Source organism: Phyllobates terribilis, unplaced genomic scaffold (genome assembly GCF_046119375.1).
Source record: "Phyllobates terribilis strain yellow unplaced genomic scaffold, ASM4611937v1 Scaffold_5__5_contigs__length_657084704, whole genome shotgun sequence".
NCBI lineage: Eukaryota > Metazoa > Chordata > Amphibia > Anura > Dendrobatidae > Phyllobates > Phyllobates terribilis.
Genome location: NW_027362765.1, coordinates 242319920 through 242333256, shown reverse-complemented (window position 1 = coordinate 242333256; position 13337 = coordinate 242319920). Strand labels below are relative to the sequence as shown.

General features: G+C 41.8%; 1 protein-coding gene across 2 annotated transcripts in view; it reads left to right on the top strand.

Moving 5' to 3' along the window:
- RHBDF2 (rhomboid 5 homolog 2) overlaps positions 1 to 10012 on the top strand; it is a 100954-nt gene extending 90942 nt beyond the window's left edge. For both annotated transcript variants that reach the window (XM_073683958.1, XM_073683959.1), the window contains exons 14-19: positions 785 to 848; positions 1671 to 1765; positions 1878 to 1953; positions 2627 to 2727; positions 5906 to 6059; positions 7482 to 10012. In XM_073683958.1, the coding sequence (XP_073540059.1) occupies positions 785 to 848; positions 1671 to 1765; positions 1878 to 1953; positions 2627 to 2727; positions 5906 to 6059; positions 7482 to 7901 (910 nt within the window). In that variant the 3' untranslated portion in view covers positions 7902 to 10012. The remainder of the gene's footprint in view (positions 1 to 784; positions 849 to 1670; positions 1766 to 1877; positions 1954 to 2626; positions 2728 to 5905; positions 6060 to 7481) is intronic.
- The last annotated feature ends 3325 nt before the right edge of the window (positions 10013 to 13337 follow it).

Genomic DNA, 13337 nt, shown 5'->3' with positions numbered 1-13337 from the left:
ATCCCTATGTAAGCCTCCAGTGTGCATGTCTCTATATACTGTACTGCATTCCAGAAATTAGAAAGATGAAACTTACAATCTGTTTTATGTCCAATTGTCTATATAGCAGCAACATATTCAAGAGCTTTGTACTCTTAAGGGAACCAGTCAGCAAAAAAAAAAAAAAAAAAAAAGTTTTTTTACCCTTAATAATAATCAGCAGGTAAATGCCTTTTAAACATGTTGGCCGTCTAATTGGAAGAGCTGCTATAGGGAGAAGGGCATTGGTCTCCCTGCAGCTGCTCGCTTCCTCTCATTGGGGTCTTCCCAGGGGCTGTGCAGTCACCGATCACCACAGTGTGCGCATTATAATCGCTCCCCTGCACCATGAGCGACATCCTGCACTACAGCACTCTCTATTTAGTGAGCACCGATTGTTAAAGTCCCCAGCACCGCACCAAGGACTTCAAGTGAGCAGCTGCTGGGAGAATACAACTTGTCTCTCTGTAGCTGCACATCCAATTAGACTGTAGACCAGGAATAAAACTGTATTTATCTGCAGATAAAAATGTTTGGGATTCATATTCTGATATCCCTGTGTCATGCACACAATCCAAAGTCGCCTCAGGAAAAGTCACTTGCAGAAGGGGAACCTGTAGATTGTGCCCGCATCATTCTGTGTGCTATTCACCTCAATGGACCATAATTTGGGACCAGTCTTTGAATATTTATTTTGCGCTCTATTTGGTCATTCCAGTTTTGGTGGTCTTGTGAACTTTTTTTTAATTTATTTTGTTTCCACTAGGACTTGTGAGGAGCCTGCCTCCATAACCCCCCATGTCTGGGCTGATGACATCACTCAGTGGCCAGTAAGTGCTATTCAGCGAGTTAATTCAGTTAGATGGCCATGGTGGTACTTAATGGGAATCTGTCACCAGGTTTTTGCCAACGAATCTGAGAGCAGCATAATGTAGAGACAGAGATGCTAATTCCAGCGATGTGTCACTTATTGAGCTGCTTGCTGTAGTTTTGACAAAATCACTGATTTATCAGCAGCAGATAATCACTGGAGAACTAGTAAATCTGTTGCCATGTATTCATCCTTCATATTCATGAGCTCTGTATAACCTAATCCCCATCACTGATTGAAAGCTTTCTGCCTATGCACAGTGTACACAGCGGCCAATCAGTGGTGTGGGCAGGGTTATACAGAGCTTAGCATTCAGAGAACTTTTAGATCTGCAGCAGATAAACAATAACATTTGATCAAAACTGCAGCAAGCAGCCTAGTAAGTGATACATCGCTGAAATCATGGTATTTGCCCCTACATCATGCTGTTCTCCATGCAGTAGCAAAAACCTGCTGACAGATTCACTGTAATAGTTATAAAGAAGGAATAGTCAGCAATCCGTGTAGCTAGGGTGGTGCACGTGGAAAACAATGTCTATAGGAAAAGAAAATCCTGGCACTCACGTGTTGATAATTAGTTGGTTTATTCCACAACTCACAAAAAGACGTTTCAGCCTGTCCAAGGCTTTTTTCAATTGTCAACAACATTGACAATTGAAAAAAGCCTTGGACAGGCTGAAATGTCTTTTTGTGAGTTGTGGAATAAACCAACTAATTATCAACACGTGAGTGCCGGGATTTTCTTTTCCTATAGTCACTGTAATAGTTGTCTTTTCTCTAGATTTGCACCTATCAACCCAAAAACAACCACACTGGGTTTAGACACATGGACTGTGAAATCAAAGGAAGACCATGCTGTATTGGTACCAAGGGGAGGTAAGAACTGTGGCATACGCTTTGTAAGGATGTGTAATGAGGCATCGGTGGGAAAGGAAAAGTAGTTTTCCCGTTTTATAATTACAGTATTGTTTCATGTTTTTATTCTCAGTTGTGAAATTACAACAAGGGAATACTGTAACTTCATGCATGGTTATTTCCACGAAGAGGCCACACTTTGCTCGCAGGTCAGTCTTGGTTTCCAATAGCTGGTTATGGTATATTACGGAAAGAATAAGATGGCCTAGAGATCATTTGCTCTTATTAGTGGTTTGCATTATCAGCAATTTTCTGATGACTTGCCTAAATATTACTGGCAGGGCTAATGTCGGTAATAAAGGAAAGCTGCAGTGGGGAAATTCCTTATGGCGTCCCACCACCACCCTTTTACACAATGGAGCTCAAAAAAAAAAAAAACTTCACTGAAAAATGTGACTTGTAAGCGCCGGCCGGATTGCTGGAACTGGGCAGCTTCTGTGCCCCTGCGCTTTTCCTTTACTGCAGAGGCAAGGCTGACTCTTCCTGCCCTTTTCACTCCGCTGCTTTCGAGGCTAGCTGCATGACTATGCCGCTGGTCCAAAGTGTAAGTCAGAAATACATGGAGGGCAGTGGAGCAGTGCTCCTGAACGTAGATCATGTGACAAACCACTTAAAGGGTTATTCCAAGATTGTACATTATCATTCCATTCAAACTCGATAGAGAGGGGACTTCCCTAGATTAGTAGTGGTCCCAGTAATCCACAACTTTTCACGTCTCCTGTAGATGGGTGATAACTTGCATTCTTGGTAGAATCCCTTTACATGAGTAATGTCATTAAAACTAATATTTGCATTCGTGTTATGTGGTTTTATCTGCTGCAGGTCCACTGTCTGGATGAAGTGTGTGGGTTACTGCCATTTCTAAACCCGGAGATCCCTGATCAGTTTTACAGACTGTGGTTATCACTTTTCCTTCATGCTGGGTAGGTATTTGTCAGTGATGATAGTTATAGTTAGTTACCAATTTTTGATAACTATATTCCAACTGAATGAATGTTTTCTACACTAATAGTATTGCAACATTGCTAGACTAGAATTGTAGAGGCTCCTATGAATTTCAACCTCTGGATTTGAGGTGGACACTTGGTCTCTCCTAACATCTAGTTTAGTACATGTGTATTTCCCATGAGATGCCAGTTTTGGATTGCCTTTCTTATTTCTCTGCACTGTTCCATTCCCCATTATTCTTCCTAAAAATATATAAATAAGCTGACCATGTCACCATTGGGGGCGTGTCCCTCTAGAGTCCAATCAGTGCCGCCAGTGTAACACTAAGGACACACCCCTTTTAAAGGGAATCTGTCACCCCCTGGGAGATATCTGACCTCCACTATGGCCATACAGGTTATAGAAAAGTAAATCTATACATACCTATATGGCCCATAGTAGAGGTCTGATTGCAGAGAAAAGTGTTTTTATCCACCCTGCTTTCCACAGGCTTGGGGTCCCCCGGACGCCAATAAATCTCCGCCTAACTGTTTATTATTCCTCGAAATCCGCTTTCTATATGTTTAGTTACCATATTCCCCCCTCCCCTGCATGTCACAGACCCTGTGATCTGCACTGTGCTCCCTGACTTCCCAAGCATGTGCAAAGTGCCGCTCACATAGAGCTCACATAGAGCGCGCTTTGCTTCCTCCCGGCCCATCTCTCCGTGCACTGCGCCGCAGGGTTCTATTGCGCAGGCGCCGGGAAGTGACAGTGACTCCCCAGCTCCTGCGCAATAGAAACCTGCGGCGCAGAGCATGGAGAGATGGGCCGGGAGGAAGCAAAGCACACTTTATGTGAGCTCTATGTGCGCATGTCAGGGAGCACAGTGCACATCACAGAGTCTGTGACGTGCAGGGGAGGGGGGGTGATATGGTAACTAAACATATAGGCGGGGATTTCGGGAAACAATAAACAGATAAGCGGGGATTTCTTGGCGTCCGGGGGTCGCCAAGCCTGTGGAAAGCAGAGTGGATAAAAACACTTTTCTCTGCAATCAGACCTCTACTATGAGCCATACAGGTATGTATAGATCTACTTTTCTATAACCTGTAAGGCCATAGTGGAGGTCAGATATCTCCCAGGGGGTGACAGATTCCCTCTAAACACAGTTGCACATTTTTTCATAAATATTCAGGAGGAATAACAAAGGAAAATATGTTATTTTTGGGGAATTATTTCTCGGAAATGCTGACAGATCCTCTAGTTAAACGATGTGCCCAATCTTTAAAGTGGTAAAGAATTGACATTCATAGTTAAAGAACCGTGAATTGAAAAGTGGCATAACTCTGTTCTAGAATGATTACTATAGAAAGAATGAATATCAGCTTGATGTAAAAAAACAAACAAACAAAAAAACATTTAAAGGGAATCTTTTTTTTATTATTTATTTATATAGCGCCATTGATTCCATGGTGCTGTACATAAGAAGGGGTTACATACCAAATACAGATATCACTTACAGTAAACTAACTAACAATGATAGTGGTGCAGAGGGAAGAGGACCCTGCCCTTGCGGGCTTACAGTCTACAGGATTGGGGAATGTGTTTGTTGAGGTGGCAGCAAGCCAGGTCATGGCAGGCTGTAAGCTTGTTTGAAGAGATGGGTTTTCTGGTTCTGTCTGAAGGATCCAAATGTGGTGGATAATCGGACTTGTTGAGGCACAGAATTCCATAGGATGAGGATATTCGGGAGAAATCTTGGAGGCGACTGGGTGAGGAACGAATAAGTGAGAAGGAGAGAAGGAGGTCATGGGAGGACCGGAGATTACGTAAGGGAATATATTGGGAGATGATGATGATCAGAGATCAGTTCAGAGATGTATGGAAGAGAAAGGTTATGGATGGCTTTGTAGGTCAGTGTTAGCAGTTTGAACTAGATACGCTGGGGAAATGGGAGCCAGAGAAGGGATTTTCAGAGGGGAGAAGCGGAGGAGTAATGATGATAGAGATGGACCAGTCGCGCAGCAGAGTTAAGGATGGACTGGAGAGGTGCGAGAGTGCTAGCAGGTACGCCAGAGAGGAGGATGTTGCAGTAGTCGAGGCGGGAGATGATCATGCACAAACCGTTTAGTAGATTGAGGGATGAGGAAAGGATGGATTCTGGAAATATTTTTGAGTTGGAGTCGAAAGAAGGTGGCGAGAGCTTGGGTGTTGGGTTGGAAGGATAGGGCAGAGTCAAGGGTTATTCCGAGGCAGCGGATTGCCAGTACTGGTGAAAGTGTGATGTCATTTATTGTGATGGAAAGATCAGGTGGGGAAGATATGCGAGATGGGGGAAAGATGATGAGTTCAGTTTTGTCCACATTGACCTTGAGGAAGCGAGAGGAGAAGGAGGATATGGCTGATAGACATGCTGGGGTTCTGGACAGCAGAGAGGTGACATCTGGGCCAGAGAGGTAGATCTGGGAGTCATCAGCGTACAGATGGTGCTGTAAGCCATGGGATTTTATGAGCTGTCCCAGGCCAAGGGTATAGATTTCACCAGGTTTTTGCTATGTCATCTAACCGCAGTATGATGTAGAAAAATAGTCCCTGAATCCAGCGATGTATCACTTAGTGTACAGGGTGCAGCAGTTGTTGCAGTTTTTAGATGTAGCAAAGCTCAGAAGGTGAACCCCTCCCACATCCCTGATTAGAAGCTTTCTGTATACATTATACTGTATATAGAGAGTAAGCTGCTAATCAGTTGGACCAGGGCTCACGTGAGCTGTAGTCCTGGCAGTGATAATCTCCTGTTGATAAAACATTCATTGTATGGAAACAGTGCACCACCTAATAACTGGTACATCGCTGAAAACTGTGTCTTAGCCCCTACCTCATGCACTTGCCTGCTATAAAGTGCACTTATATACACTTAAATTACCAGTGACCCTTCCAGAGATTATTTGGCTTTGCCTATATATTTAGGGCATTCCTATTTTGAGGCCTTATTTATATTAAAAAAAAAAATCTAACCCAAAAAACTGTCCTTATACTAGCCAACGACCATGCAGCATTTATTTCTCAGAGAAGGGTAAGGAAATAAAACTGCTGTAAAGTAGCCATGGGTCTGGATATGTCTCATGTTTTTGACATGTTTGGTTGCTAGCTTAATTTCCTTTATTGTTTTAGGATCATCCATTGTTTGGTGTCAGTGATTTTCCAGATGACGGTCCTGCGTGATCTAGAGAAGCTGGCAGGCTGGCTTCGGATCTCCATCATCTACATATTGAGTGGTATTACAGGGAACCTTGCCAGTGCCTTATTCCTGCCCTACAGGGCTGAAGTAAGTCCTTTGTGAACTGTGTGATAGAAATGCACAGAGTTTTGGCTTTTACCACATATAATGCTCTTTAAAGCTTCTATCTGTTAAAGGGATTATACAAGATTAGAAAACGTGACTGCCTTCTTCAGGAACTGGACCACACCTGTCCATGGGTTATGTCTGGTATTGCCGCCCCTGCTTTATTGCAGTGAATTGGGCCAAGCTACAATACCACATATGACCTGTGTAGAGGTGTGATGCTTTTTTTGGAAGGAATCAACCATGTTTTTTTCTAGACAACCCCTTTTACTACATTTTAATTTTTTTTTTTTTATGTACCAATGTGTGACATTTTATAATGTGCCAGATAAGTAAGTTTGGGCAAAGCAAAGTGGGTAGATAAGACTTTCCCAGATGATATATACTGGTCAAGGTATTTTTTTTTTAATTACTACTAGCTCAGTGTCCTTAAGAAGCCAATCCGCATGGTCCGATGCGCACGTGAATTCCCCTCTCGTGCTCCTTTTATTTTCTAGCTTTCATAAGCTTATCTAGAGATTACCTGTCTGGCCTACCGCCTGCCACTAATCCATGTAATCAGACAGCCAGGATTTGTCATCCATTTCCTAAGTGTATCTGTCTGTAGCTCTCACTGGGTCACAACACTTTCACTCTCCTCATATTTTACATTGAATTTTAGCCTGTATAAAACTAAATGCATGCTTTTTCAAAGAGGGCTCCACAAAAAAATTCAGATGTGACTGCAGATATTGAAAATATGTCTTTTCATATGATACATGGGCCAGGAAGTTGAGATATGGGGCATTCTTTAATATCTCCCAATGACTAAAGCATTTCTGTGACCAAAGTGATAAATGAATTACTTTTCTTCCCCTGATGCTGGCTCCACCGGATCAGTTGTCTAATTTTTACGTTTTTAGCTCCAGAAAACCACTCTTTTTCTAGATTGTCCCCTCTGTGATACTGTCAGGTATAGGGAGAGGTAGACGGGTTAGTTCTCAAAGCTTCCTGAACCCTGTTGAGTTTGACATGGAGAATGAGGTCTTGGGGCTAACTGAGTCTAAAGGAGCATTTACATTGCAAGATATTCGTGAACATGTGTTTCACAATTATCCTGCCAAGTAAACAGGCTGCTGTTCATCAGGTGAAATTATCTTTTGTGCAGCACAAAAAAATCATTCTCTGCAGTGAATCATCCTGTGTAAACAGGACTCGCACTGCCGAGAACTATAACAGCCTATGCGCACTGAGCGATGTAATGCAGATTACTTCGGTCTGCCTGTGTAAATAGGCGTTATAATGACCTCCGATTGGTAAAAATTTAGCATATCGGTGGTCCATGTAAACAGACCTTAACACACTGTATCACAAATGTGAGGGTTTACCATAATTTTTACTTGTATTTTATGTATTTTTCTGCAGGTTGGTCCAGCAGGATCTCAATTTGGTCTTCTGGCATGCCTTTTCGTTGAACTTTTCCAGAGTTGGCAAATCTTGGCCAAGCCATGGAAGGCACTCTTCAAGCTTTGTGGCATTGTCCTCTTTCTATTCCTCTTTGGACTTCTTCCCTGGATTGATAACATAGCTCATATTTTTGGCTTCTTAAGTGGTTTTCTGCTCTCATTTGCCTTCCTCCCATACATTATATTTGGCACAGCTGACAAGTACCGCAAGAGAGCCATGATCATCGTTTCACTGATGGTCTTTATAGGTCTTTTTGCATCGCTCGTTATCTGGCTCTATGTTTATCCAATCAACTGGGCTTGGATAGAATATCTGACCTGTATTCCCTTTACCAACAAGTTTTGTGAGAAATATGATATTGACCAGGTGCTCCACTAACTTGCTGGCTTCTGAGCAGTGGAAGCTTCTTGAAAGAAAATCTTGAAGGTCCTGATGATCTTTGAAGACTGCGCTCAGAATTAAATGTGACTTGGATTTTGATATCAACTTTATTGTGACTAATGTGAAACACCACTCTGCACAATATGTACTTGGTTTTTTTTTTAGCTCCAGTAATGAGATTGAAATATCTGAGCCAATTCTAGAGTCAGTCCAAATCTCAGTGCCTGCTTACTGATCCACTGATTTGACTGTGGACGTTGTATGGGAGAGTGAATGAGCTTTGCAAAGACTGGAGGACCTCGTCAGCTCAGGAATCCCCCTCTAACTTATGCATTATCACTATTAAGTGTAAACCCCCAACATTGAGATAATAGAAAATGTCCAGCATGGGTATATTTAACGGCAGCAGAAGCTGAAAGGATATGAACGTCTCTGGAGAAAACCTGAACTTCTCAATCAGAATTGCTATTATTTGTTAATAATTAATGCTGCCTCTGAGGGACATTTCATCTCGCTTCAGTTTACAGACAAAACTCTGGTATAGAAAAAAACACTAGAAGAAATGTTAGAAAAGACGTAACTTCTGAAGACCAAAGTCGTCTGAAATGTATTTCTGCTTCTCAAGATCTGAGGGCTCTGCTCTACAGTTTTTTTTTACCGTGTGGTCCTGTTCTGCGTATGCCTCCACATTTTTGTGAAGGGGTCACGGTAGGCGTGTAGCCTTTACTCTGTTTTATTCACACGTCCAGGTCAACATTGCTCTCAATTATAAGGGTACTACACACACTAATACCCATGTGCCCTGTGGAACAATTCTTCAGTCCAAATCTACTAAAATGTGAGATTGACAACACATATGTATGACCATATTATGGCTCTTTATGTGAGCCCCATATTTATGACTCAGTTGAATTCCTTCCAAAGAGATCAGGAAAGCCTTGGCACTAAATGTTCATTCATGCACGGAGCTGTCATTTCAAAGTCTCCATGTACATTAAAGTCCGCCACTTGCCGATTTTTGGAAGAACTGGCCGACCATTTGATGTGTATGGGGCCCTCTCGACTATTGAGCTTTCGGCAGATGGCTATTTTGTGTAGAGGCACATTAAGGGACATTTTTGTTTACAACCTCCCCCACACCCTGACCCTAAAATTATTCACTTAAATTATAAGCGCCCATTTCTAGATGGATGGTCGGCTGGATAGGCACATTCCACATTTACTTGCTTCAGTCATAAGGTCCATTTACACTAACCGACCGGCGGCACAAAACGACTGCCATTTGGTAAATGTTTACCGATATGAATGATCTGTAACAGATTGCTCATTGCACATAGGCTGCCCTTGTACTCGGCAGCACGAGTCCTGTTTGTAATGTGCTGCCGAGAATGATGATCTTTTATGTTGTACAAAAGATAATTTCACCCAAAGAGAGTTGGGGTGATCGGCACCTAATTTACGCTGAAAGATTATGGTGAAGGAGTGTTCTTAAGGTAATCGTTCATGGTAATTTATCATTGTAAAATAAAGAATAGTTGTGAAATGTCGGTTAAGCCTCTCAGCCCTCCCCAGGTACGGTAAAGAAGAACACAATCTATGCCACCTTTCCAGTCCTAGGCTACGACATCAGGGATCTCCTGTACCTCACATCTCGTTGAATGCACATATATCAGGGACACTGTGTTCTCTATGTTTTTGCATTAATGGACCAAATCTATGCTCGGTGAATTACAAAGCTAGTTATCTCACTGTGCAAATGTCTGCAAGATGAATCTACTGAAGACAAGAAAGGGCTTTAGTTTTTTTTTTTTTCTCCAGAGAGAGTAGAATATTTTTTAATGTAAGACTTTTTTTTGCATGAAACACTTGGATTTTAAATGAACCCCTTTGCTGCGCAATAGGGTCTGCTCTGCAAAGTGTTGCAAACCATTTTTGGAGTGAATGTTGATTTTTGTACAAGCGCTGTTCTAATGTCACAAGACATATGCAATCAAGTAGTTTTTGATGCAACTTTTTTGTTAAATGTTTATATTTAATTTATTTAAAGCAAGATTACACCTCCTCCTTTCTCCTTACTGCCAAGAGGATGGGGGTTGTAATAGAGCAGCTGTTGCTGGTGCTTCATGACTGGTTTAGCCAAGGAGCACAGAACAGTTTTTGAAATAAAACACTCATTATGTTTCCAAATGCCGTGTCCTGTGTGTGATTATATATATTTTTTTAAATTCTAGTGCCCATTGTTCTGTACCACCAAGCACCTGTTATGTCTCTTTGCCAAGTATTAATCACCAGTGATACCTTTTGTGATCCTTGGTTGTAGTCTATGATACAATGACATGCCTTGTGCTGAAAAGGGGTAATTTTTTTCCTTATTTAAAGTGACGTGCCAGGCCTGGCACACCAACATGAGGAGGCTTAAACGCCTTGCATGCTCTTCTGGGAAATCAAATTGTCTCTTCAGAGAGGAAGAGGACTTGTGCTCTAGGTGCACCTATTGTTAGTCGATATTGACTTGAAGGATTGCTACTTCCAATAGGTGGCACTAGAGATCAAGTCCTCTTCTTCTCTGAACAGACAATTTGCATATTTAATTTCCCAGAGGAGTATGCAAGGTGTTTAAGCCTCCTCATACTGGAGAAAACTTACCCCTTAGATCCCAGCCTCAAGCCTCTCGCCCAGCCAAATCAGATCTCACACTTTGCACTGATGAGGGGCAGTACTCCGAAACACAGTGTCTGCAAATTGAGATTCTGATTTGTCTTTTATCCCAAGTCATATTACAAGGCTCCTTAAAGGTCGATATTGACTTGCAGGATCACTGCTTCCTGTAGGTGGCACTAGAGATCAAGTCCTCTTCCACTCTGAAGAGACAATTTGCATATCATGTCGAAAATACATTGCTCTACCAGCAGCAAGGCTGTGTATTATTACCTGGTTGTGCCAAGTTCCTGTGCTGCTATTCTAGGTTATCCAGTGCTAGTAGAGTCTATTACATCTGTGGCTTCTGGCCCTCTCCAACTTTTTTCCATAGATGGTTTCCTAAGCAATTAGATTTGGAGAAGGAAATACAGTAATTTGTTCCCCCTTCATCACCCTTGCAAGATGTGATGACTACTGGTGGAGTAACTATAGAGCGGCTTCACACCGTGCTGGCTCATACCGTCCACATAGACTGTGCTGGACATTTACACAATCATAGACTACTACATGCCCCATATTGCCACTGGAGGGAAGCGTTCGTCTAAAAATCAGTGACATCTGTCACGATGACTACTGCTGGGATACAGGTGACTATTCTGCCTTGACATCAAAAGTGACTGCATTTCTGAAGTCTCTTAAACCAATCCTGATCTATTAAAATAAGAATATCAGATGGATGATGTGATCGCGGAGCCGTTCGTTTTCTATGTCACACCAAAAACTCCAGTGATGCAGATATGGGTCTTACAGTTAGGGCAAGCATCATCTGTAGTCAGTAATGCAATGTACAGTTATATGAAAAAGTTTGGGCACCCCTATTAATCTTAAGCTTAATGTTTTATAGAAATTGGTGTTTTTGCAACAGCTATTTCAGTTTGATATATGTAATAACTGTTGGACACAGTAATGTTTCTGCCTTGAAATGAGGTTTATTGTACTAACAGAAAATGTGCAATCTGCGTTCAAACAAAATTTGACCGGTGCATAAGTATGGGCACCTCACCAGAAAAGTGACATTAATATTTAGTAGATCCTCCTTTTTCAAAAATAACAGCCTCTAGTCGCTTCCTGTAGCTTTTAATGAGTTCCTGGATCCTGGATGAAGGTATTTTTGACCATTCCTCTTTACAAAACAATTCCAGTTCAGTTAAGTTTGATGGTCGCCGAGCATGGACAGCCCTCTTCAAATGATCCCACAGATGTTCAATGATATTCAGGTCTGGGGACTGGGATGGCCATTCCAGAACATTGTAATTATTCCTCTGCATGAATGCCTGAGTAGATTTGGAGCGGTGTTTTGGATCATTGTTTTGCTGAAAGATCCATCCCCTGCGTAACTTCAACTTTATCACTGATTCTTGAACATTATTGTCAAGAATCTGCTGATACTGAGTGGAATCCATGCGTCCCTCAACTTTAACAAGATTCCCGGTGCAGGCATTGGCCACACAGCCCCAAAGCATGATGCTACCCACAGTAAAATTTGGTGGAGGTTCCAAGTGTTTTTCTTGGAATGCTGTGTTTTTTTGCCGCCTTGCATAACGCTTTTTTGTATGACCAAACAACTCAATCTTGGTTTCATCAGTCCACAGGACCTTCTTCCAAAAAGAAATTGGCTTCTCCAAATGTGCTTTTGCATACCTCAGCCAACTCTGTGGCGTGCTTGCAGAAACTGCTTCTTTCGCATCACTCTCCCATACAGCTTCTCCTTGTGCAAAGTGCGTTGTATAGTTGACCGATGCACAGTGACACCATCTGCAGCAAGTTGATGCTGCAGCTCTCTGGAGGTGGTTTGAGGATTGTCCTTGACTGATCTCACCATTCTTCTCTGCCTTTCTGATGTTTTTCTTGGCCTGCCACTTCTGGCCTTAACAAGAACTGTCCCTGTGTTCTTCCATTTCCTTACTGTGTTCCTCACAGTGGAAACTGACAGGTTAAATCTCTGAGACAGCTTTTTGTATCCTTCCCCTGAACAACTATGTTGAATAATCTTTGTTTTCAGATCATTTGACAGTTGTTTTGAGGAGCCCATGATGCCACTCTTCAGAGGAGATTCAAACAGGAGAACAACTTGCAAGTGGCCACTTTAAGTAGCTTTTCTCATGATTGCATACACCTGGCTATGAAGTTCAAAGCTCAATGAGGTTACAAAACCCAAAAAAGTGCTTTAGTACGTCAGTAAAAAGTAGGTATGAGTATTTAAAACAAGAAAATGATAAGGGTGCCCATACTGATGCACCTGTCAAATTTTGTTTGAATGCAGATTGCACATTTTCTGTTAGTACAATAAACCTCATTTCAAGGCAGAAACATTACTGTGTCCAACAGTTATTACATATATCAAACTGAAATAGCTGTTGCAAAAACACTAATTTTTATAAAACATTAAGCTTAAGATTAATAGGGGTGCCCAAACTTTCATATAACTGTATATACCGTATCTGATGAAATGCACATACACAAATATGCCTCCTCCGTATAAGCAAAGTATGCATACTGTTGGGTTTGTATAGATGACTACTTGAGCTGCACCCAAAGGTAGAATGCTCATGTTATGGTCTTGAAATATAATTTTTTTTTTACTTAAATGCATGTAGTTTGGAATAATTTGTATTTATGCATCTGGGTTACATTAACAATTTTGCACAGTTTGTGTTCCATAGACATAGCTGCACTCTCTATTGCTGGCTGCACAATCACCTGACTTAGACTCCGTCAGTGAGCTCGGTCTGA